Genomic DNA, 19,971 nt, shown 5'->3' with positions numbered 1-19,971 from the left:
AACTGTTCAAGAATTCATACAAAGGTTTCTAGGTTTCTACCTCCTGGCTCTCTTCCTCACCATTCCTCCCCCTTGTTTTAGCTAAGCCTAGAAGATGCTCCCTGTTTATCAGTTCTCTTGCTCATCCACAAGAAGCTTTTCGGTACCTCCCCTCCCCCACCAAGGGACACCATGACTTCCTTTCTGCAGAGGGGCCTGTCTTGCGGAATAGTTAGGACCAGGGCAAGCTTGTTACCAGGGATCTGGCCTGAGAATCACTCTCCAAGGGTCAGGACTAGATTAATCACATGGCCTTTGATGCTAACCATACCGAAGGGTTATATATTCCGCTTCTGGTTTTAGGATAATGAAAAATGAGGTTATATTTAAAATCTACACATATTTTGAAGACCTCAAGTGTAACCTTGAGCAAATTTATTCACCTCAGTTTTCTAATCTAAACATTCACACGGATATAAAGTGGTTATCCTAATGCCAGCTGCACAGCAGAGTATAAGATGCTAGCTCTGTAGCTCAATGGCTGCAGGCCTAGGACACTGGATTCTTCAGATGCCAATCTTGAAACTGCTGGCCAGGATTTGAGATCATTATCATCAATCTGGGTTTCAGAAATAAATGCCTGTGATATCCTTGAAGAGTCAAGTTTCAGGGATGTCAAATGGGGAAGAATTGGGAGACTGACAAAGTCACTGCCCCTCCTCCTGAGCAACGAAAAGACAGCTCTTCTTTATCCCAAGCAAAAGCTTTGGCGTCAATTTCCCTTTTGGTGGGCTCCGTCTACCTGTGTGGGCTTGGAATTCCCCTGAACCGAAAGAGGAAGAACCACCTCCCCTGGGGTAAGAGTCCAAAGCCTGGGATTGGAGTTGGTGGGGCAACTCTTCATGGCACTTGCGTCGGGGCTAGGGCAGCGTCTTGGACCTCTCGCGGGCGCAGCCCACCCAACGTTGTCGGTTTGTTGGTGAAGGGATGCCACTGGCCCTGGATGCTAGGGCTGTCCGTGTGGAAGGGCTTGCGGATGCGGATCACTTCCAAGCCCGACTGGTCCGCCAGCTTCTGCACCAGCGTCGCGATCTCCTCGACTGACTTGCAGTGGATGCTCTCCTCGCGCACTGCCCCGTTAACTGGCCGCGGGAGGGGGTGGGGGAGAGGAAGCGGATGGATGGATCAGGGGTCAGACCAGAGGAAGGCGAGCCCGGCCCACCATGCCGCCCTCCAGCCTCGTCCAGACCCACTCACGGTATTCGGCCACTACTCTGGGCACACAGCACGGCCGCGAGTTCACGTATATTACGACCCCTGGGTTCCGTCGGGCGAAGTCGGCCACCTCCCGTTCCACGAACTCCCTGAGGAAGCCGAGAAGAGTAAGCACAGCGACCTCTGACCCAGGGCCACCTCAGCCCGGAGAGCACCCGGCGCCCTTCGCCCGGCTCACCTGGCGCCGCGAGACGACGGCGCGTCGCGGCTGAGGCTAAAGCTGAGACGCTGCAGCTGCTGCACGTAGCGACCCAGCCCGTTGTGGAGGACACTGGCCAGGAAGCGGCTCGGAGTCCCGCGCGCCGTCATGGCTGCAGCGCCCAGGTAGCTCGGGCCAGCCTGGCGGGGCGGGGCGAACGTAGAAGCTTCCGGTTCCGGGAACACCCGCGCCCGGGAGTTTTGCTTCCCCGGTCAAGGCGAGAGGCGCGCCAGTGACCCACGTTGCGGGCGAGAGGGGCGAGAGGAGGGTAGTGACGCTCGGTCAGGGTCGCGAGCTGCTTCTGTCAGTAGAGCCAAGGGAGGACACGGGCGCGGGGACGAGGTGAGCGCGGGGACTGGCGGGAGCCGCCCGGTGGCGCTCTAGTCGTGGCGAGTCCCCTTTGAGGGAAGGAGCGGTGAAAAGGGCCTCCATCTGGGGGCTAGCGCGTTGGGGCCAGGAACGACGCAGGCGGCGGGAGAGATGGGGACGACGAGGAGGTTCCCCGGCCGGGCGGGAGGGGTGAAGAGATGATCTAGAGAAAGCACACTGGTGAGGGGCAGTGTGGAGGGTCGTAGAGGTGAGGCGGTGGCTGTAAAGGGCCATAGAGGTAGAGAGCCAGATAGAGGCACACGGACGTGAAAGATGGGCCTAGATGTGAAATAGCTGCGCAGGGGCTGAAGAGGATTCAGGGAGATGTTTATGAGGGACCAGTTGGAAGAAAAAAGCCACCGCAAGTGGGCTCCGTATAGTGCTGTGCAGAGGATCCCTAGGGTCTGACCTAGTGAAGGCACCCAAACCAAGAACGGAAAGCATTTCAATTAGTGACTTCCTCAATTGGACTAGGAATGTGGGTTCTCCTTCGAGGTGGGTACCCCCTCCGTATCCTGCTGCCTCTGCGTGGGGAGTGGATGGGTCGGAGGGGCCTGCCCAGAAGCTTGGTTCCAGGCCCTCCTCGTAGACGGTACAGGAAGGAGGCTCTCCCAGCCTTGGAGGTACCAGTGTTGCCTGTAACTGCAACCGAAATCCGCCAGTATTTGCGGGCACATGGGATCCCCTTCCAGGATGGCCACAGCTGCCTGCGGGCACCAAGCCCCTTTGTGAAGGCCTTGCAGCTCAAGGACCAGACTGGTGCTCCTGCTTCCTTCAGCCTTTTCATTGACAAGACCACAGGTCGCTTTCTCTGCATGACCAGCCTAGCAGAGGGGAGCTGGGAAGACTTCCAGGCCAGTGTGGAGGGGAGAGGGGAAGGGGCCAGAGAGGGGGTCCTGCTTGGTGAGGCCCCGGAAGCTGAGGACAGTGAGGAAGTCCGAAGGATCTGGGACCGAGCCATACCTCTCTGGGAGCTTCCTGAACCAGAGGAGGCCCAGCTGGCTCGTGTGATGTTTGGCCTTACCAAAGTGACAGATGACACACTCAGGCGTTTCATTGTGCGGTATTTGCGGCCTGCTCGCAGCCTTGTCTTCCCTTGGCTCTCCCCTGGAGGTTTGGGATTACGAGGTCTGAAGCTACTGAGTGCTGAAGGCCAGGGAGATGAAGTGCACTATAAGGAAACCACCATTCCCCGGCCTGGTGTCTACCACAATCTGTTTGGATTACCACTGATCAGTCGGCGAGATGTTGAAGTGGTACTGACCAGTCGAGAGCTGGACAGCCTGGCCTTGAACCAATCCACAGGACTGCCCACCCTTGCCCTACCCCGAGGAACGGCCTGCTTACCCCCTGCCTTGCTCCCTTACCTCGAACAGTTTCGACGTATTGTGCTCTGGCTGGGAGATGACCTTCGGTCCTGGGAAGCTGCCAAGTTGTTTGCCCGAAAACTGAATCCCAAGCGATGCTCCTTGGTGCGGCCTGGGGACCAGCAGCCCCGTCCCCTGGAGGCCCTGAACCGAGGCTTAAATCTTTCTCGTATTCTGCGTACTGCCCTGCCCGCCTGGCACAAGTCTATCGTGTCTTTCCGGCAGCTTCGGGAGGAGGTGCTAGGAGAACTGTCAAATGTGGAGCAGGCAGCTGGCATCCGCTGGAACCGCTTCCCAGACCTCAATCGTCTCTTGAAGGGACATCGGAAGGGCGAGCTGACAGTCTTCACAGGTGAGCCCTTGGGAAATCACTACTTGGGGTAAGAGGCAAAGGATCAGGTGACAAAAGCATGTGGGTTTGGGCCATGGTAAATGTTAAAGAGGAGGTTTCTCCCAACTTTGAAGCCCTTGCTCCAGGTCTTGGTTTTAAGGGTAGAACTTTCCTCCTTCACCCAGGTCTGTGTTCAACCCCCCTGCAGGGCCAACAGGCAGTGGAAAGACAACGTTCATCAGTGAGTATGCCCTGGATTTGTGTACCCAGGGGGTAAACACACTCTGGGGTAGCTTTGAGATCAGCAACGTGAGACTAGCCCGAGTCATGCTGACACAGTTCGCTGTGGGGAGGCTAGAAGAGCAATTGGACAAATACGACGAGTGGGCCGACCGCTTTGAGGACCTGCCTCTCTATTTCATGACTTTCCATGGGCAACAGAGCATCAGGTAAGATTCCGAGGCTTAGGGTTTTCAAAGAATGGGAGGGCAGGAGGACAGATCCCCAACAGAATTTTCAGGAATGCTGGCTTTTCTGCTGGGATGGTTTAGAGAGCCTGCTTGTAATTGACTCTTGAATTCATTGCCTCCTCCTCTTCCCAGGACTGTAATAGACACAATGCAACATGCAGTATACGTCTATGACATTTGTCATGTGGTCATCGACAATCTGCAGTTCATGATGGGGCATGAGCAGCTATCCACAGACAGGTGACATCCTCTTGTCTCACTGGAACCCACTTGAACACACATGTCTTCTCAGGCAGTTGCCCCCTAGGCACACACACTGTACTCTCCTGTTTTCTGACATGTGTGTTTGTACACACCACCCCATGTGTATTTCTGTCTTCATAGAGGTGTGGGTTGTGGCACTGGGAAGTATGGATAGGGATCTAAGTGTGAGTCCTTGGGTAGAGTGGGGTGGGGTGGTTTGTGGGGAGATGTGAATGAATCAAGAGTATGCGTATGTTCTTGTCCCTCTGTTTGTGTCTGATAATGTCTTTATTGGGATTGGGGCAGGATTGCGGCTCAAGACTACATCGTTGGGGCCTTTCGAAAGTTTGCAACAGACAATAGCTGCCATGTGACACTGGTCATTCATCCCCGGAAGGAGGATGATGATAAGGAACTACAGACAGCATCGATTTTTGGTTCAGCCAAAGTAAGTGGCCTTTAGAGGAGCCCAAGCTTTGGAGAGTAGAGGGGACAAGTGTGACCACGAATGGCCCTCATTCAGCCTTAAATCATCTTGACTGTCCACCTGGAAGAGGCAGGAGACAGCTGCCTCTGGGGCCATGACATGAGGAACACATGTGCTAGGAATATAAAGGCTGATAATAGTTGGTCCTTTGCCCCCCTTACCCCCACGAGCTCACATCATCCAGTGGGGAAAATAGACGGTGATTGTAACTCAGTATGATAAGAGCTACGATAGGCAACACAGGTATTTGGGGAGCAACAAGACATCTGAGTCAGCCTGGGACATCTAGGGAGACTTCCTTGCCCGTTGGGGAAAGGAGGCGTCGACAGAGGTTGGGTTGAGTTCTGGCAGACAGTAAGTGTTAAATAGTTGAATAAATGGGAGGGCCTTCTGGGCAGCAGGACCAGACCGATCCTGGAGCTTCCGGGGATATGCTGAGCACCTGTTACATGCTAGGCCTGGGCTGGACACAGGGAATCCAGGGTAAGGAGCACAAACTGTGCCACAATGGGACAAACATGGAGCTAGGCAAGAGAGGGACACAGAAGTGCAAAGATAGTTGTTCTTTATTTATGAGGATCAAGAATGGTCTCTGATGAAGTGTGACATTCAGACCGAGTCCTGAATGAATGATAAGAAGCTGGGGTTGAGTAGGGTGGTGAGCTGTGGAGGAGAAGTGTCACAGGCAGAGGGAACAGCATGTACAGAATCCAGGGCAGTGAGGTAGTCAAGGAACTGAAAGTACGCAAGTGGCCCCATCATCATGATCAATAGTTCAGGGAGATTTGCCATTCTTCCCTGGACATTCAGCCTTCCTTTCTCCTTCTCATATGTCTTCTCACTGTTCCTTCCTCCTTCTGCCCCCATCCCCCAGGCAAGCCAGGAAGCGGACAACGTTCTGATTCTACAGGACAGGAAGCTGGTAACTGGTCCAGGGAAACGGTATCTGCAGGTGTCCAAGAACCGCTTTGATGGAGACGTAGGTGTCTTCCCACTGGAATTCAACAAGAGCTCTCTTACGTTCTCCATACCACCAAAGAGCAAGGCTCGGCTCAAGAAGGTCAAGGATGACAATGGGCTGGTGACCAAAAAGCCCTCTTCTGGCAAAAAGGGGGCTGTGCCCCAGAACTCTGAGACTTGCTTGGGTCAGGCCCACCACCCCTACCAGCCAAACCCCTCCAAGCCCTCAAGGTGAAGGCAGTGCAGATCTGGACCCTGAAACGAGCCTGACAGGACAAGCTGGGACATAGACTTTCTTAGCCCTCCGCTAAGGCTACCTCTGTCCTGTGGTCCTAAGTTAGGGACCCTCCTCAGTCAGAGGGGCCTAACCTAGGGCAGAATTCTATACTGAAAGAATTCAATTTAGCAAATATTTGAGAACCTCCTGTGTGCCAGGCTTTGTTCTAAGTCCCAGGAATAGAGCACTGACTAGAGATGAGGTCCCTGCTTCCCGAGAACCTGCAGTCTGGTAAGGGAGACAAGAAAAATGAACAAACACAAAACATAATTTTAGACAGATATACTATGAAGAAAAAACAGCAATGCAGTAATGCTTACAGGTTAGTTTAAGGTCTGGACAGGTATCTCTAAGCAGAGGACACTGGAGATGTGGCCTAAAGAACTAGGATTGAGCCATGTGAACATCTGGTGAAAGAGGATTCCAAGCAGAGGGAAAATGAGACACAGAAGCCCTGAGGTGGGAATGAGCAAATGGAGTTCAAAGCACTAGGTTCAGGCCCCTGAACCTGGAAGGGAACAGAGGACTTCTTGCCAAAACTCCAGCCTAGGTTTCTGGAGCCACAGGGTGACACCGTGAGTATCAGACTCCTCTGCTCCCCACTCTAGACCCTGCCATGAGGTGGCACTCGCTGCCATTGGATCCTTGGTGCTTGGCCCTGTAATATCAGGGCCCCAACGGTGGAAGCTGGCCAGAGAAGAAAGCTGTGAGCCCAGAGTGCCTGCCACCTGGACACTGGTTCCGTGTTATGCTGCCTCAGACCACTGGAGTGGACACAGTCATGACTTTTTGTAGAGCCTTTTCTAGTTTTACTGAAAAAAATTTTCCATTGCCTTTGTTTCTGTGTTTTTTCTTATTTGTCCACCAGGTGTCTCCCCAGTCTATAACTGGATTTTCCTCTTGATTTGAATTGGGAGTCTTTGAGCTGTGCACTCCCAAGGAAGCAGGGGCATTAAAGGGCCTTGACCTACACATCCCTTTATGCCTCTTCTTGGCTTAGGGATGACAGGATGGTGCCTCTTTATCCCTGTCTTCCCTGAGGATCTCCATGTGATCCCTGGCAGAGGTGTGGGTCACTGGGCCACATGCCTAGGCCCTGCCTGACCAGCTGTTCCTAAGTGATAGGAGCCACTCACCTACCTCTCAATGTGGACTCATGCTCAGTGTCTTCTTATCTGTCTCCCCATCCATTTCCCTCATCCTTTTACACTCAGTGTTTCTCTTATGTTCATGTGTCAGAACTCCTGGGATTCTTTAAAAATGCAGAACCTAGGGCTTACTCTCTTCCCCAGTAAACACACAGACGTTTCTAATTCTGGAGGTCTGAGGAAAGGTATAGGATTCCTCATTTTTAACAAGTACTGAAGGAAATAGCAAAGTTAGAGACCTTGTCAGAAATAGTCCTAAATGAGGGCACTTTCCCATCTCACTTCCTCTGATATCCTAAAGTCCCATTTTCCCTTTAGATTTGCATGCAAGAATGGTCAGAATGCAAGATGTTCTGAGGGGTTGGGGCCCTTGTAAGGGTGGGCAGAAGTTTCCTGCTCCCTTGAAGTCTTATCAAGTTCTCCCAGTCCACCTAAGGGGGCTGCTTCTGGGGCCCTGTGGAAGGCTATGGGGTCTCTGGTCTGTTGTGTGTGAGAACTGTGGCTACAACTATCTCCTGAAACAGACCCTGGAACAAAGCTGTTCTCTGGGGAAGAACCTACGGGGGAGGGAGGGAGGGGGTAGCCCCTCCAGGGCCTCCCTTCTTGGGGGTCTCTCCCAGACTGGCTGGAGCCAGGCCTCCTAATCCCGCAGTAATCATTCCCAGCCGCCGGCTGGTCTACGCCTCATCCAGGGTCTGTAACACTGAACACCAACCATGCCTTCCAGATGTACACCACCAGGTCATTCCTACCGCTAAGGATGCTGGTCTCCTGGGAACGCCTGGTGTGTTCTCTCTCAGGCAATCCTTTAGGGATTTCCGTTAGGGGACCTTTGAGGTCTCTCTGAATTGGGGATAGAGGAATAGAGACGCACTTGCCTGTCTTGCCCTACCCTCCTAGCAGACTCCCCCCCCCCCCCCCACAGCACAAACTAGAATGATGGGAGGGGAAGTTAATGCTCCCCCAGCCCCACCCCCTATACAAACGCATTCCATTGCACACCTGTCTTAAACTCCTCACATAAGATTAGCCCAAAGTATGTTCAGGAGTCCCTGGAGCCTAGAAAGCAGTGGGGGATCCCCGGGTGCTGTGTAAGGTCGCTGGGAGCCACTGTCCCTGTACCAAACCAGGGTGGATTGAGGCAAATTACCTGGTCTTGGCCTATATCCAATTGGGTATTAAGAATCTCCCTGAGGGGCGCCTGGGTGGCACAGCGGTTAAGCGCCTGCCTTCAGCTCAGGGCGTGATCCTGGCGTTCCGGGAGCAAGCCCCACATCAGGCTCTTCCGCTATGAGCCTGCTTCTTCCTCTCCCACTCCCCCTGCTTGTGTTCCCTCTCTCGCTGGCTGTCTCTCTCTCTGTCAAATAAATAAATTAAATCTTAAAAAAAAAAAAAAAAAAAAAAAAAGAATCTCCCTGAGAGTTCAGGGAGGGCCTGGCCAAGCAGGGTCCAGCTGAATCTGCAGCCCTGTCCTCGGATTTAGTGTCATATTTGTCTGTGAAGGGGCAGCTTTTGTCCTCCAGTAGATTCTTTACTACAGGTGGGTTTGAGAAGAGACTAAATTCACTGGACTCCTGCTGCGCAAGTACTCAGGCTGCAAGTATGGCCCAGATACCTGTAGATACACAGTCTGCGCCTTCCCACAGGCTGCCTTGGGGGCCACCGAGGGAACCCTAGGTGCCTCCCCCTATACAGAGCAACTTCCTGTTTTTGCCTGTGGGTGGAACTTTATGAGTCGAAGGGAAGCCTGGCTATGCTCTGTGGGGGGCCAGAACTGGCAAATAGGCTCACCTGGGCAAACACCTACTCCCGCGGGGAGGGGAGGTGCTGGTTCTGCAAGGGCAGTTCCGACCGACCGGAGGGTGGGGCGGGGTCTGTTTTGGTGAAACCCGAGCAGTCTTTGTCTGCTTCCTAGAGGTTTTCCTTGTTCCTGGGGAATGAGCCGAGAGTGGACCCGATTTGGCTCCCTACAGGGCAGGGCAGGTGGCAGTAAAGCCCTATCACCAACCTGGTTAGGGCGGCCAGGTAGTTTAGTTCTCGGTCACGTGCAGCTCGTCCCTTCCCCAGGTCGAAAACCAAATCCAGAAAGCTGTGAAATCGGAGGCCAAAGGGGCAGCCTCAGGCCACCGTCGAGCTACCGCTGGGCTGGGTACCGGGTCGGCTGTTGAGGGGGTGCTGGGCAGACCACTCCCCTCCCTGGGTCGGGGGCGCGGCCTCAGCCGCCCCGCCCCGCTCCACCAGGCCGGGCCAGGCGGGCGCCCGGAGTCCGGAGCCCGGAGCTGGCTGGGAGCCGGCAGATCTGCGGCGAGGAGGTGCTCGCGCTGGAGCAGGAGCTGGGCGGGAGCTGGAGCAGCGGCGCAGGTGGCGCTGGGTGAGTGGGGGGGCCGTGGAGGTGTCGGAACTCCAGCCTCCCGCACATCCCGGCTCCGGAGCGAACTTTCCCGGTCTGGGGAAGCCGGGCTTTGGAGTGAGGAGGGGGTCCCACTATGGGGTGGGGGTGGGGGTGCAGGCAAGGAGCCTGAACTGGGAACCGACACGGAAACTCACACCGACGGATCCACACACGCGCGCACACAGACCCACGCACTTGGGACACAGGAACACACGTGCACTCAGGAAAGGACGCGCCCAGTGGGCTACCCTTGCAGTCCCTGGAACAGGGGCCCACACGGACCCCCAGCGGACAGGGTGCTCTGCTGTCGCGTACTTGACGGAGTGGGAGAAAAGGGCTGCCCGGTGACCGCCGACGGGGGCGGGCCGGGTGGGACACCTCCGGAGGTTCCTGCTTCCTGGCCGCCCACAGGTGAAGACTAAGACGTAAACAGGCGCCGAGCACGTGATCGCTTCGCAGACAAGTGGGCTGTGCTCCCCCACCCCCGCATCAGGGCAAGGACCTGCCTCCCCAGTCCTGGGCAAGTCAGCCAGGTCTCCAGTCGGGCTGTGTTCCCTTCTCCGCCTCCAGAAATGTTAAGCCTTCCGCCAGAAATGGGAGCACAACGCCCCCTGGAGTCCGGGTAGCGCAGGACCGAAGACTGTCGGGCTCGGTGGAGTTACCTGGGCTCCTCTCCTTCCTTCAGGCGAACACGTTCATGGTATCTTCATCCCTGGAGGTATCGGAGGAGGGCGCTATTTTTGATGGCCGTGTACTGCAGCCCCCGCCCCATACCTCCAGTCTGGGGAGCCTGAGCGCCGGTGGGTCCCCTTCCTACCACCACCCCTCCTTGCAGAACTGGGAGCTCCTCCCCTCACTGTGGGAGCAGAAAGCCCACTCGTGCAAGAGTGGAAGCCCTCCATTCCCAGAGAATGCATGAGGGTAAATGTCCCCTCAATACGGGAGTGGGTCTATCTCCCTTCCCTAGAAGGCCTATCTCCCTTCCCTCCCAGGGAATGGGGGAGTGGGCAGCGGCCCTCTGCCTCCCTCTCTGCCCCACCCTCCACCCCTACACACATGCTGAGCCCAGCTGCTGCCTGAGCTTCTGGGCTGGCTGCCAGAAAGGGGAGGAGGCTCCTGGTGCCCCAAGAGGCTGGGATCAGGGCAAGGCCAGAGGAGGGGGTCTCTATAGGGAGGGGGGGGCTCAGTCTGTTCTTGTGAGGATCAGGGTCTGGGGTGAGCCTGAGGGTGGCTGGGCTATGTCTCCCTTTCCAGGGAAAAAGAAAGAAAAACAACCCTTTCCATAGAGCTAAAAATAGAGCTGAGAGCCGGCCAGGGCTGTGGCCTGGAAGGGGGGGATGCTCCTTCCTGGGGCAGAGGAGCTCTGGCAGGCCTTGGCCTTGGGGGTGGGGATGCAAGTAGGGGGTGGGAGGCGGTCCTTGCCCAGGGGTGTGGGCATCAGCTGACCTGACTGGGGCACAGAGACCCCTGGGGGAAAGTCTGTGTGGCAGAATGTTTGTGAAACACCACGTGTATGTGTAAGTTGTCTGACTGAATGAGACCACCAATGTGTGAAAGATGCTTAGGAGACGAAGCCCATTTAAGATTGTTACTCGGTAGGAAGGACTCTGAGTCGATGTGAAAGACTGTGCACAACAAGGTGTGTGACACCCAGTATGTCTGTGTGTGCGTTGGCCTGAAAGATTATGGAAAGAAGGAACGTGGAACCACGTGATGGATGAGACTGTGTGATTGTGGCTGCGTGGGACTGAGTGTGGGAAAGGTCGTGTGGGTGTTAAGAAGATTGTGTTGTTTGCGAGAGGGTGAGAATATCTGTGACCCTGAGAAGACAGAGGAGTGTTGTCAGCTGTGAGGCTGGTGTAGGTTCGGACTGTAGGTTTGGACCGCCTCACCCCAGTGATTGTTGGCGGGGGGGTGGGGGGGGCGGGGGGGCGGCAGGGGCTGCCTCTAACCCAGCAATGAACTCTCCCTGAACAAATGATTCTGAAAGAAGGCAGGGGAGCAGACAGCCGCGCCCGGGGCAGGCCTGGGCTCGCGGGGTCGAGAGGGTACGGAGCTGGGGAACCGGGTACGGGCCCCCAAGGTTGAGGGGGTGACGGTGTATTCTCCGAATATGTCGCCAGGTGGCGCCACTTCCGCAAGTCCGAATATGCCTCCATCAACCGCTGGGTCGGGGGGAGGGCGGGCAGGCACGGCCCGAGCCTGGGTCCCGGACCTTTCCTGGGGAGCAGGGCACGACAGCCGGGGAGGGTGAGGGGGTAGCTGACCCTCGGCGCCCCGCTCTGGACTCCAAAGCCGGAGAGTGTGTCTTGCGGGGCAGGCTTCGACTGGAGGAGCGGAGGGGGAAGGGCGGCCGCCCTGGCGCCTGGCCCTTTGTGCTCGAACAATGACCAGCTGCCGCTGGCCCCGGGGCCCGGGTAGGGGTAGAGGGTGACCCGCCGCCGCCGCCGAGTCCCGAGCCGACCGACCTTCGGGGCGGGGGGGAGTGGATCCTGAGTCCCGCGGCGCGGCCCCCGCGTGCGCCCGGCCGGCCTCGCGTGACGCGGAGTGCCTGCGCGTGTCCGCGCCCGGGGCGGGGACGCCCCTCGGACCCCTCCCCCGCGCTGCGCCGCCCACTCGGGCCGGACGGGGGCCGGTCGGGCCGGGGGCGCCGCGAAGGCGGGGTCGGGCCGGGCGGCTCCGAGTGGCCGCGCGCGGGCTGGAGCCGGGCGGCGCGCCTGTGGAGCGCTGGGGCCGGCCCGGGGCCGAGCATGGAGCGGCGCGGCGGAGGTGAGGGGGGGCCGGGGCCGGGAGGTGACCTGGGGGCGCCCCCAACTTCTGCGCGGCGGAGGACCGGTAGGGAGGCGGCAACCCCCAGCCGCCCCCACTTAATGGAAGCGGGGAAAGGTGGGGGGGGGGGCACTCTGGAGGGTGGGTTGGGGGCTCCAGCTTCCTGTCGCGGAATGGGAACTCGTGATCCCAGACTTGATCCCGCCTGACTGGTCTTTGGAGTTTGGTGGGGGGAGACTTTCCCCAACTCTTCAGCCCCCAAAACAGGTCTGTGGGAGTTCAGCTTAGCCAGACCTGCCCGGGGCCCTGGCTGAGCCCAGCGCTCCGCGGCCCCCAGCCCACGAAGGGGGGATGTGTGTGTGCTGGGCCGGAGTGATTACTCGGGGAGTGCTGGGGAGAGCCAGGGGTTCCCTTTCCCACAGCCACAACGCATTTCTCAAAATGGAGCCTCCACTTGCCCCTCCTTCTCTCTCGGGCTCCCGCTCTTGGAGCCCGGCTGGCTGGGCCTGGCTTTCCGGAGGCCTGGCTCTGGCTCCCTGGGTGTCTGGCCCTGGGGGCCCAGTTTTTATATCTCTTCTGGGTTTAGGGGCCCCTGGCTCCATGGGATTCACTGGGTCAGCCTGTCTTCTTGTCTGCTGACCCTGGGCCTCTCTGAGTCTTTGTCTCTTGTCTTTTGGGTCCCTGTCTTTCTCGGAGTCCGTCTGTCTCCTCCCCTTCTCACTTTCTTAGTGCTCACTGAAGTGGGCAAATGCAGACAGAGGTGCCAGGCTCCCTGGCCCCCTAAGAAGCCCCTTCCCCACAGCTTTCTCCGTGCCCTGGAGTGGTGTGGGAGAGGGCAGGAGATGGGGTGTGCCATCTGCTTAGCCCAGGGCTGGCACTTGGTGGGTGGGCTCTGCTCTCCCCCAGGTTCCCACCCCTAGCTCCTCCACCCTCGGTCTGGATACCTTCCTGGTTCTTAGGGTCCTTTGACTTGAGTGGGGAGGTGGAGGGCGGGCCTAGTGGAATACAAGCAAGAAAGAAGGGGGACAGACCAGGCACAGGAGTCAGATAATGTGTCTCTCCTTTCCCGACACTCCTGGGAGTGACAAGAACCAGGCTCCTGCTCACCCAGTTGGCCCTGCTTGTCCCCCAGGCTCCCACCCATGCTCTCACACATGCTCTGTCCACACACACTCCTCTGTACACACTTGTGCACACTCACGTTCCTGTTCGTATGCTCGTGCAAGATCCGGGGGGGTTACATATAACTCGTGTGTACCTGAAGGGACATCTACCCAGAGACACTCGCAGATAGTTGCACTCATGCACCACGAATTCACTTATCACATATGCAGTTATGACTTTTACGTACTTTCTGAGGGACCCCAGTGAACACACGCGTGTACTCTTATGATGTGTTAATCCACACATGCGAATGATAGGAATGTCCCGACGCAGCTATTCAAACCTACATATCCTCGCACGCACTCGTTCATGGTGTGTTCACACATTTTCATGTAACACGTAGTGAGTACTCATTTCCACGCGCCTGTGCGTAGTCTCCGCACACAGATCAGTGCAAACTCCTGTCCCTGCGCCATTCTCTGTCCACTTCTTGGCCCCCACTCTGCGTGATGACTTCAGCACATGCCTGCGCCCTGGTCTTCGGCCTTAGGACTGGGGAGGGAGTTCCGGGCGGGGACTGGCTGTCCCCTTCCAGGAAGGAGCGGAGCCTGGGGAGGTGGAGCCCTCCTCGCTGGGTCCAGGGAAGGGAGATCTGAGAGCAGCTGCCAGAGGTGATGGTGGGGCTTCCACCCGCATCCCCTCGGGGCTACTCTGGGGAATGTCTACAGCCGGATGGTTTCACAGAAGCCGAGCTTGGCGGCAGGCCTGTGTCGGCTCCTTTCGGCCAGACCGATTGGGTGTGGTGAGGCTAGGAGTTGTCATGGAAGCAAGCACGAGCCTGCATCCACCTCTAGAAAGCAGGAGACCCCAGAGCGCTCCTGTGGGCTACCTCAGCGCTCTGGGTTTCTTGTTTGGCCAGCTCTACCCTCGCCGCCTCTCCGTCTGGGAGAAACTGAGGCCCAGCTGGGGGAGGCTGGGCACTGCCCGGCCTTGGCTCTTTATTCCCTAATTACCATCTGAGTTGCTGACTCTGTCCCTGAGGTTGCCTCTGCCCCAAGTGCCCTCTAATGAGGCCACCTGGTCCCAGGGGACCAGGAACCTGTGCTGGGAGCCGGCAGAGAGCTGCCTGATGAGCTTGAGTCCCAGCCTCTGTGAGGGATGCAGGCTTGGGCTGGGGCCCTGCACAACCACCAAGCCTCCCTCCCCTCCTCATCCTTGCTTGGTAGGGTCAGCCCTTAGCCCTGTTCAGACCAGAGTTGGGCGGTGACCTGGATCCCAGGAAGATCCGAGGTTCACGCCAGTGCTGGAGGAGGAGCCTTGGGGGATCGGGGCTTGTACTGATGTCAGGAGGCTGTTTGATGTGGGGCAAGGGGTCAGGAGAGGGACTCAGGGACTTGTATAGGAAGGGGCCTCAAGGTGAAGGGACTCTGACACCACTGCCCTGCTCACAGGTTCCCCTGGAGGCCCTTGGCCAGGCCTGAGCCTCTGTCGCCATGGCCATTGTGCAGACTCTGCCAGTGCCACTGGAGCCCGCTCCTGAGGCCACCACTGCCCCGCAAGCTCCAGCCATGGGCAGCGTGAGCAGCCTCATCTCCGGCCGGCCCTGCCCTGGGGGGCCGGCGCCTCCCCGCCACCACGGCCCCCCTGGGCCCACCTTCTTCCGCCAGCAGGATGGCCTGCTACGGGGTGGCTATGAGGCACAGGAGCCGCTGTGCCCGGCTGTGCCCCCGAGGAAGGCCGTCCCTGGCACCAGCTTCACCTACATCAACGAGGACTTTCGGACAGAGTCACCGCCCAGCCCGAGCAGTGACATCGAGGATGCCCGAGAACAGCGGGCACGTAATGCCCATCTCCGTGGCCCCCCACCCAAGCTCATCCCTGTCTCTGGAAAGCTGGAGAAGGTGAGGACCAGCCCTTCCTTTGGGGCCCGGGTGGAATCAGGAGCCCCCCGAAAAAGCTGGAATTTGGGAGCCGATTTAGAGGAGAGAATGTGGGCTGCGGATTCACCTCCCCGGGTTCTAATCCCAGCTCTGCCTCAGTCTAGCTGCATGACCTCAGGGAAGTCACTTAAGCTTTCTGAGCCAGAGGTTCTGTGTCTGTGGAGGCACCAGGTCAGCTCTCCTGTGATGGTCGGGAGCATTCCATCACATAATGTACGTCAGTGTCTAGCCTAGTGCCTGTCGCACGGCATGTGCTCAGTAAGTGTGAGCTGCTCAGTCTCTCGTAACTGTGCAACTGCTACACGTCTGATTCTGAACGAGGCCTTTAACTTTGCTGAGCCTCCATTTCCTCATCTGTAATATGGGCACAGTGATACTATTTTGCTCGTGTGGCTGTTGTAATGATTAGAGGCGAACCTTCTAAATGGCTTGGTGTAAAGGATATCAGGGGACCCTCAGACGGTGGAATTCTTATGAATGTGTGGGGGATTGGGGACCCCAGATGGGAGGGCAGGGAGTATGATAAGGGCTTCGAAAGACTGGGCAGCTCATCCCCAGTGTCACATGGCACCTCATTTCAGAACATGGAGAAAATCCTGATCCGCCCAACAGCCTTCAAGCCAGTGCTGCCCAAACCTCGAGGGGCACCATCCCTACCTAGCTTCCTGGGTCCTCGGGCCGCCGGACTGTCTGGGAGCCAGGGCAGCCTAACACAGCTGTTTGGGGGCCCTGCCTCGTCCTCCTCTTCCTCCTCCTCCTCGGCTGCCGACAAACCCCTGGCCCTGAGTGGCTGGGCCAGCGGCTGCCCGTCGGGGACACTGTCTGACTCCGGGCGAAACTCACTGTCCAGCCTGCCCACCTACAGCACCGGGGGTGCAGAGCCAGCCACCCACTCCCCAGGCGGGCACCTGCCCTCCCATGGCCCTGGGCGGGGGGCACTGCCCGCGCCAGCCCGAGGGGCCCCTACTGGGCCCTCCCACTCGGACAGTGGCCGATCTTCCTCCAGCAAGAGCACAGGCTCCCTGGGAGGCCGTGTGGCTGGGGGGCTCTTGGGCAGTGGTGCCCGGGCCTCCCCTGACAGCAGCTCCTGTGGGGAGCGCTCCCCGCCCCCGCCCCCGCCCCCTCCGCCCCCTTCGGATGAGGCCCTGCTGCACTGTGTCCTGGAAGGAAAGCTCCACGACCGTGAGGCAGAGCTGCAGCAGCTGCGGGACAGTCTGGACGAGAGTGAGGTGACCATGTGCCAGGTGTGGTCAGCAGCGATAATGGGGGTGGTGCGGCAGGATGTCCACAGGAGCTGGGAGGCCAAGGAACATTTCTGTGTGTGCTGGGGGGCAGGGGGGCAGGCGAGGTGTTGGGCAGTCCCCGGCCCAGCTGTCAGGCTTAACCTCCGGAGTGGTGAGGAGTCCAAGCCGGCACCGCCATTTCCTGCCTGTCAGGCTTGAGCAAGACCCTTCCCGGTGCTGAGCCTCGCTTTCCTCAGCTGTAGATGGGGAGATTTCTGGCCTTCTACGGTTATTATGAGGATTAAGTAAAGCAAAGGCTGTGGAGGGCTTAGAATGACGCCTGGCACCTAGGAATTCCTGCAGAAGTGTTTGCTATTATGGACGTTGTTTCTAGAATCCTAGAAGTGGTCGTGACTAGAGTTGTCATAATTATTCTCATGGTTGAATGGAGTCTCCCGTCCCCGAGCGCAGCCATAGGCCTCCAGAGCAGCAGTCGGTGACCTGGGAGCGGTGGGCAGGGGTGGGGAGGCCGGAGGCCGGGGGAGCCCCCGGGACCCAGGTCTGCCTTCCGTCCCCAGGCGTACGAGGAGCGGCAGCGGCACTGGCCACGGGAGCGCGAGGCGCTGCGGGACGACGGCCCCGCGCAGGTCCAGCGGGCGCCGCGGGCCCAACAGCTGCTCCAGCTGCAGGTGCTCCAGCTGCAGCAGGAGAAGCGGCAGCTGCAGGACGACTTCGCGCAGCTGCTGCAGGAGCGGGAGCAGCTGGAGCGGCGCTGCGCCACCTTCGAGCGGGAGCAGCGGGAGCTCGGGCCGCGGCTCGAGGAGACCAAGTGGGAGGTGGGCCGGGCCGGGAGGGCCGGGGAGCGGGGCCTACCGGGACGAGCCCTGGGCCCCGGGTTCCAGCCATACCCCCCTCTCAGCCTGCTACTCCCGGAGGTCCTCCCCATCCTCACCTCAGGGAGATGAAGATCCCCCTCTGACCTCCCTTTCTGGGGGGGGGGGGGTGTCTCCTTGTGCCACCATTTTAGGTCTCATTGGTCGGGTCGAGTGCTCACAGTAGCCAGTGGCATTTCATCCACTGCCTCCCGACCAATAAGAATAAGACGATAGAGCCTGCTACGCGCCCGGAACTTTCTAGCTGTTACTTAGAGTGGATCTTCCGATCCTCAGAACAGCCTTGTGAGGTCGCTGTTGTTACCATCCGCGTTTTTGAGACGAGAAGGCTGGAGTGCAGAATTACAGCTAGTCCGCGGCAGAGCTGAGATCTGAACCCAGGCCATGTGGCCCAGTGTCTGCGCTTCTCACCAAAACGCCGTGGTGCCTCTCAGTGGCAATGTGGGCACTGCCCTAGTGGGTCCCACTCCTGCAAAACCTGCCACCGGCCCGGCCCGGTGTCCTGTGCTGGTTTAAAGTCACCTGCTTTGAAGGAAAATGATCTGGGTGTTTTACTGCGGCCACTTACTTGCCGTACGACCTCGGGCATGTCACTAGGCTCGCCTCAGTGTCTCCAGCCATGTCATGGGTGTCATGATCCAACAAGCTGTCCCCGAACACCCCGCATGATCTCAGGGCCTGACCTTCGGGGAGAAGGCTTCTCACCACCCTTCCCAACCCCCTCCCACCCTAGGTGTGCCAGAAGTCGGGTGAAATCTCCCTGCTGAAGCAGCAGCTGAAGGAGTCCCAGGCGGAGCTGGTGCAGAAGGGCAGTGAGCTGGTGGCCCTGCGGGTGGCGCTGCGAGAAGCCCGAGCCGCGCTCCGGGTCAGCGAGGGCCGGGCGCGCGGCCTGCAGGAGGCGGCCCGGGCTCGGGAGCTGGAGCTGGAGGCCTGTTCCCAGGAGCTGCAGCGGCACCGCCAGGAGGCCGAGCGGCTCCGAGAGAAAGCTGGCCAGCTGGACACCGAGGCGGCTGGACTCCGGGAGCCCCCCGTGCCCCCTGCCACGGCGGACCCGTTCCTCCTGGCGGAGAGCGACGAGGCCAAGGTGCAGCGGGCGGCCACCGGGGTCGGGGGCAGCCTGCGGGCCCAGGTGGAGCGGCTGCGGGCAGAGCTGCAGCGGGAGCGGCGGCGGGGTGAGGAGCAGCGGGCCGGCTTCGAGGGCGAGCGGCTGGCCTGGCAGGCGGAGAAGGAGCAGGTGATCCGCTACCAGAAGCAGCTGCAGCACAACTACATCCAGATGTACCGGCGCAACCGGCAGCTGGAGCAGGAGCTGCAGCAGCTCAGCCTGGAGCTGGAGGCCCGCGAGCTCGCCGACCTGGGCCTGGCCGAGCCGGCCCCCTGCATCTGCCTGGAGGAGATCACCGCCACCGAAATCTAGGGCCCTCAGCATCCCAGATCTGCAGGGGGCTCCACTGAAGGGGGGCGGGAGCCTCAGGTCCACGGAGGTCCCCAAAGTCCGGGCCCCCAAGCCGCTCGTCCCCTGGGATCCAGGCCTCTGGACCTCTGCCAGGAACTTGGGGCGGCCCTATGACTCGGACAAGCAAGATCAGACTCCTTGAAGGTCCCTGTTTCACTGTCACGCAGAGGCTCCTACTCACTTGACCCATGTCACCCCCACTTCTGCTGCCATTGCCACTCTGCCAACCGCATTTGTCCCAGATGCCAGGGGGTGGGAGGAGGAGGGGGCTGCCTCGCTCCCACGCTCTCCCCTACCCCAAAGCCAGAGAGAGCCAGACGGCTCCGGCTGCTGCAGACGTGCCTGCCCCCACCTGCCCGGGTCGGGGGACAGGGCTGGGACTGGGGTCTGAGCCCCAGGCTCCAGCCCTGCAGCCTCTCTCCTGGGGTGAGGGGGCTGTAGTCAGACCAAAGGAAGAACTCAGAATTGTCTTGTTTATTTGTGTTTGTGACCAAGTGGCCCCTCCCCACACCCAAGTTTATGGCCTCGTTTTCACTTGTATATTTTTCCACACTGTAAATTTCTTGTACAAACCCAAAGAAAAAAATTAAAAATTTTTTTTGTTTTTAAAAAAAGATGAGTGTGCTAGGTAGAGATTATGGGAACTTCTTTGACCCCCCAGCCCCCCTCAATTTGCTGGCTATTCCCGTACCCCCTCATAGAGGTCTTGGGGAGAGGAAGGTGATGGGGGAAGGACAAATCCAGTAGAAAGTGTGAAGTCCTAAGTGGACCATGACATGAAATGGTCTCTCAGGGTTTGAGAAACTAGAAAAGCCTTCCATCTTGTCCCTTGCACAGAACACTGAGGCTGGGGGATGGATGCAATGACTCTTCAGGGCCCTAAGAACCCATGTCCCTCAGCGCTCGGGGGTGTTAAAGGGGACATCATGAGAAAGTGCCCACCAATCCCAAGCTCCAGACCTTGGCTTTCTACCAACCTCTCCCTGTCCTGGGAGGTTAGGGGCAGTGAGCGGGTGACACAGGCTACCCAGGAGCACCTTGTCCTTGACACCAAGTTTATCTGGAAAGGGCAGAGCCTTCGTGATAGCT

At 58.6% G+C, this 19,971-nt stretch overlaps 3 protein-coding genes and 1 long non-coding RNA gene across 9 annotated transcripts; 2 read left to right on the top strand and 2 right to left on the bottom strand.

Moving 5' to 3' along the window:
* Nucleotides 1-381: 381 nt before the first annotated feature.
* Nucleotides 382-1,619, bottom strand: MRPL43 (mitochondrial ribosomal protein L43). Its single transcript, XM_026493914.4, has 3 exons — nucleotides 1,433-1,619; nucleotides 1,237-1,343; nucleotides 382-1,121 (listed from the first exon to the last, which is right to left on the bottom strand). The coding sequence occupies exons 1-3, from the start codon at nucleotides 1,561-1,563 to the stop codon at nucleotides 880-882; spliced, it is 480 nt and encodes a 159-aa protein (XP_026349699.1). The 5' UTR covers nucleotides 1,564-1,619; the 3' UTR covers nucleotides 382-879.
* TWNK (twinkle mtDNA helicase) lies at nucleotides 1,584-6,795 on the top strand. Of its 3 annotated transcripts, XM_026493910.4 has the most exons (6): nucleotides 1,595-1,795; nucleotides 3,415-3,541; nucleotides 3,729-3,969; nucleotides 4,123-4,230; nucleotides 4,540-4,681; nucleotides 5,595-6,795. In XM_026493910.4, exons 3-6 carry the CDS (start codon nucleotides 3,848-3,850, stop codon nucleotides 5,913-5,915), a joined length of 693 nt encoding a protein of 230 aa, XP_026349695.1. In that variant the 5' UTR covers nucleotides 1,595-1,795; nucleotides 3,415-3,541; nucleotides 3,729-3,847; the 3' UTR covers nucleotides 5,916-6,795. The 3 variants fall into 3 exon arrangements, with proteins under 3 accessions (XP_026349693.2, XP_026349695.1, XP_026349694.1); XM_026493908.4 differs by having other exon boundaries at nucleotides 1,584-3,541; XM_026493909.4 differs by having other exon boundaries at nucleotides 1,595-3,541; nucleotides 3,706-3,969.
* LOC125282746 (uncharacterized) lies at nucleotides 5,269-12,049 on the bottom strand. 2 transcript variants are annotated; one of them, XR_007189971.2, is made up of 4 exons: nucleotides 11,966-12,049; nucleotides 10,160-10,209; nucleotides 9,114-9,194; nucleotides 5,269-5,714 (listed from the first exon to the last, which is right to left on the bottom strand). It is a non-coding gene; the product is annotated as an uncharacterized LOC125282746 (long non-coding RNA). The 2 variants fall into 2 exon arrangements; XR_008958115.1 differs by lacking the exons at nucleotides 10,160-10,209; nucleotides 11,966-12,049 and having other exon boundaries at nucleotides 9,114-10,152.
* On the top strand, nucleotides 9,364-19,496 carry LZTS2 (leucine zipper tumor suppressor 2). 3 transcript variants are annotated; one of them, XM_026493912.4, is made up of 5 exons: nucleotides 9,364-9,476; nucleotides 14,822-15,271; nucleotides 15,892-16,554; nucleotides 17,112-17,369; nucleotides 18,160-19,496. In XM_026493912.4, the coding sequence occupies exons 2-5, from the start codon at nucleotides 14,864-14,866 to the stop codon at nucleotides 18,841-18,843; spliced, it is 2,013 nt and encodes a 670-aa protein (XP_026349697.1). In that variant the 5' UTR covers nucleotides 9,364-9,476; nucleotides 14,822-14,863; the 3' UTR covers nucleotides 18,844-19,496. The 3 variants fall into 3 exon arrangements, with proteins under 3 accessions (XP_026349697.1, XP_057164834.1, XP_026349696.1); XM_057308851.1 differs by lacking the exon at nucleotides 9,364-9,476 and adding an exon at nucleotides 12,154-12,266 and having other exon boundaries at nucleotides 15,892-16,539; XM_026493911.4 differs by lacking the exon at nucleotides 9,364-9,476 and adding an exon at nucleotides 12,155-12,266.
* Nucleotides 19,497-19,971: the final 475 nt, after the last annotated feature.

The sequence above is a fragment of the Ursus arctos genome, unplaced genomic scaffold (assembly GCF_023065955.2).
Source record: "Ursus arctos isolate Adak ecotype North America unplaced genomic scaffold, UrsArc2.0 scaffold_7, whole genome shotgun sequence".
NCBI classification, from domain to species: Eukaryota; Metazoa; Chordata; class Mammalia; order Carnivora; family Ursidae; genus Ursus; species Ursus arctos.
This window is presented reverse-complemented; position numbering and strand designations above follow the sequence as displayed.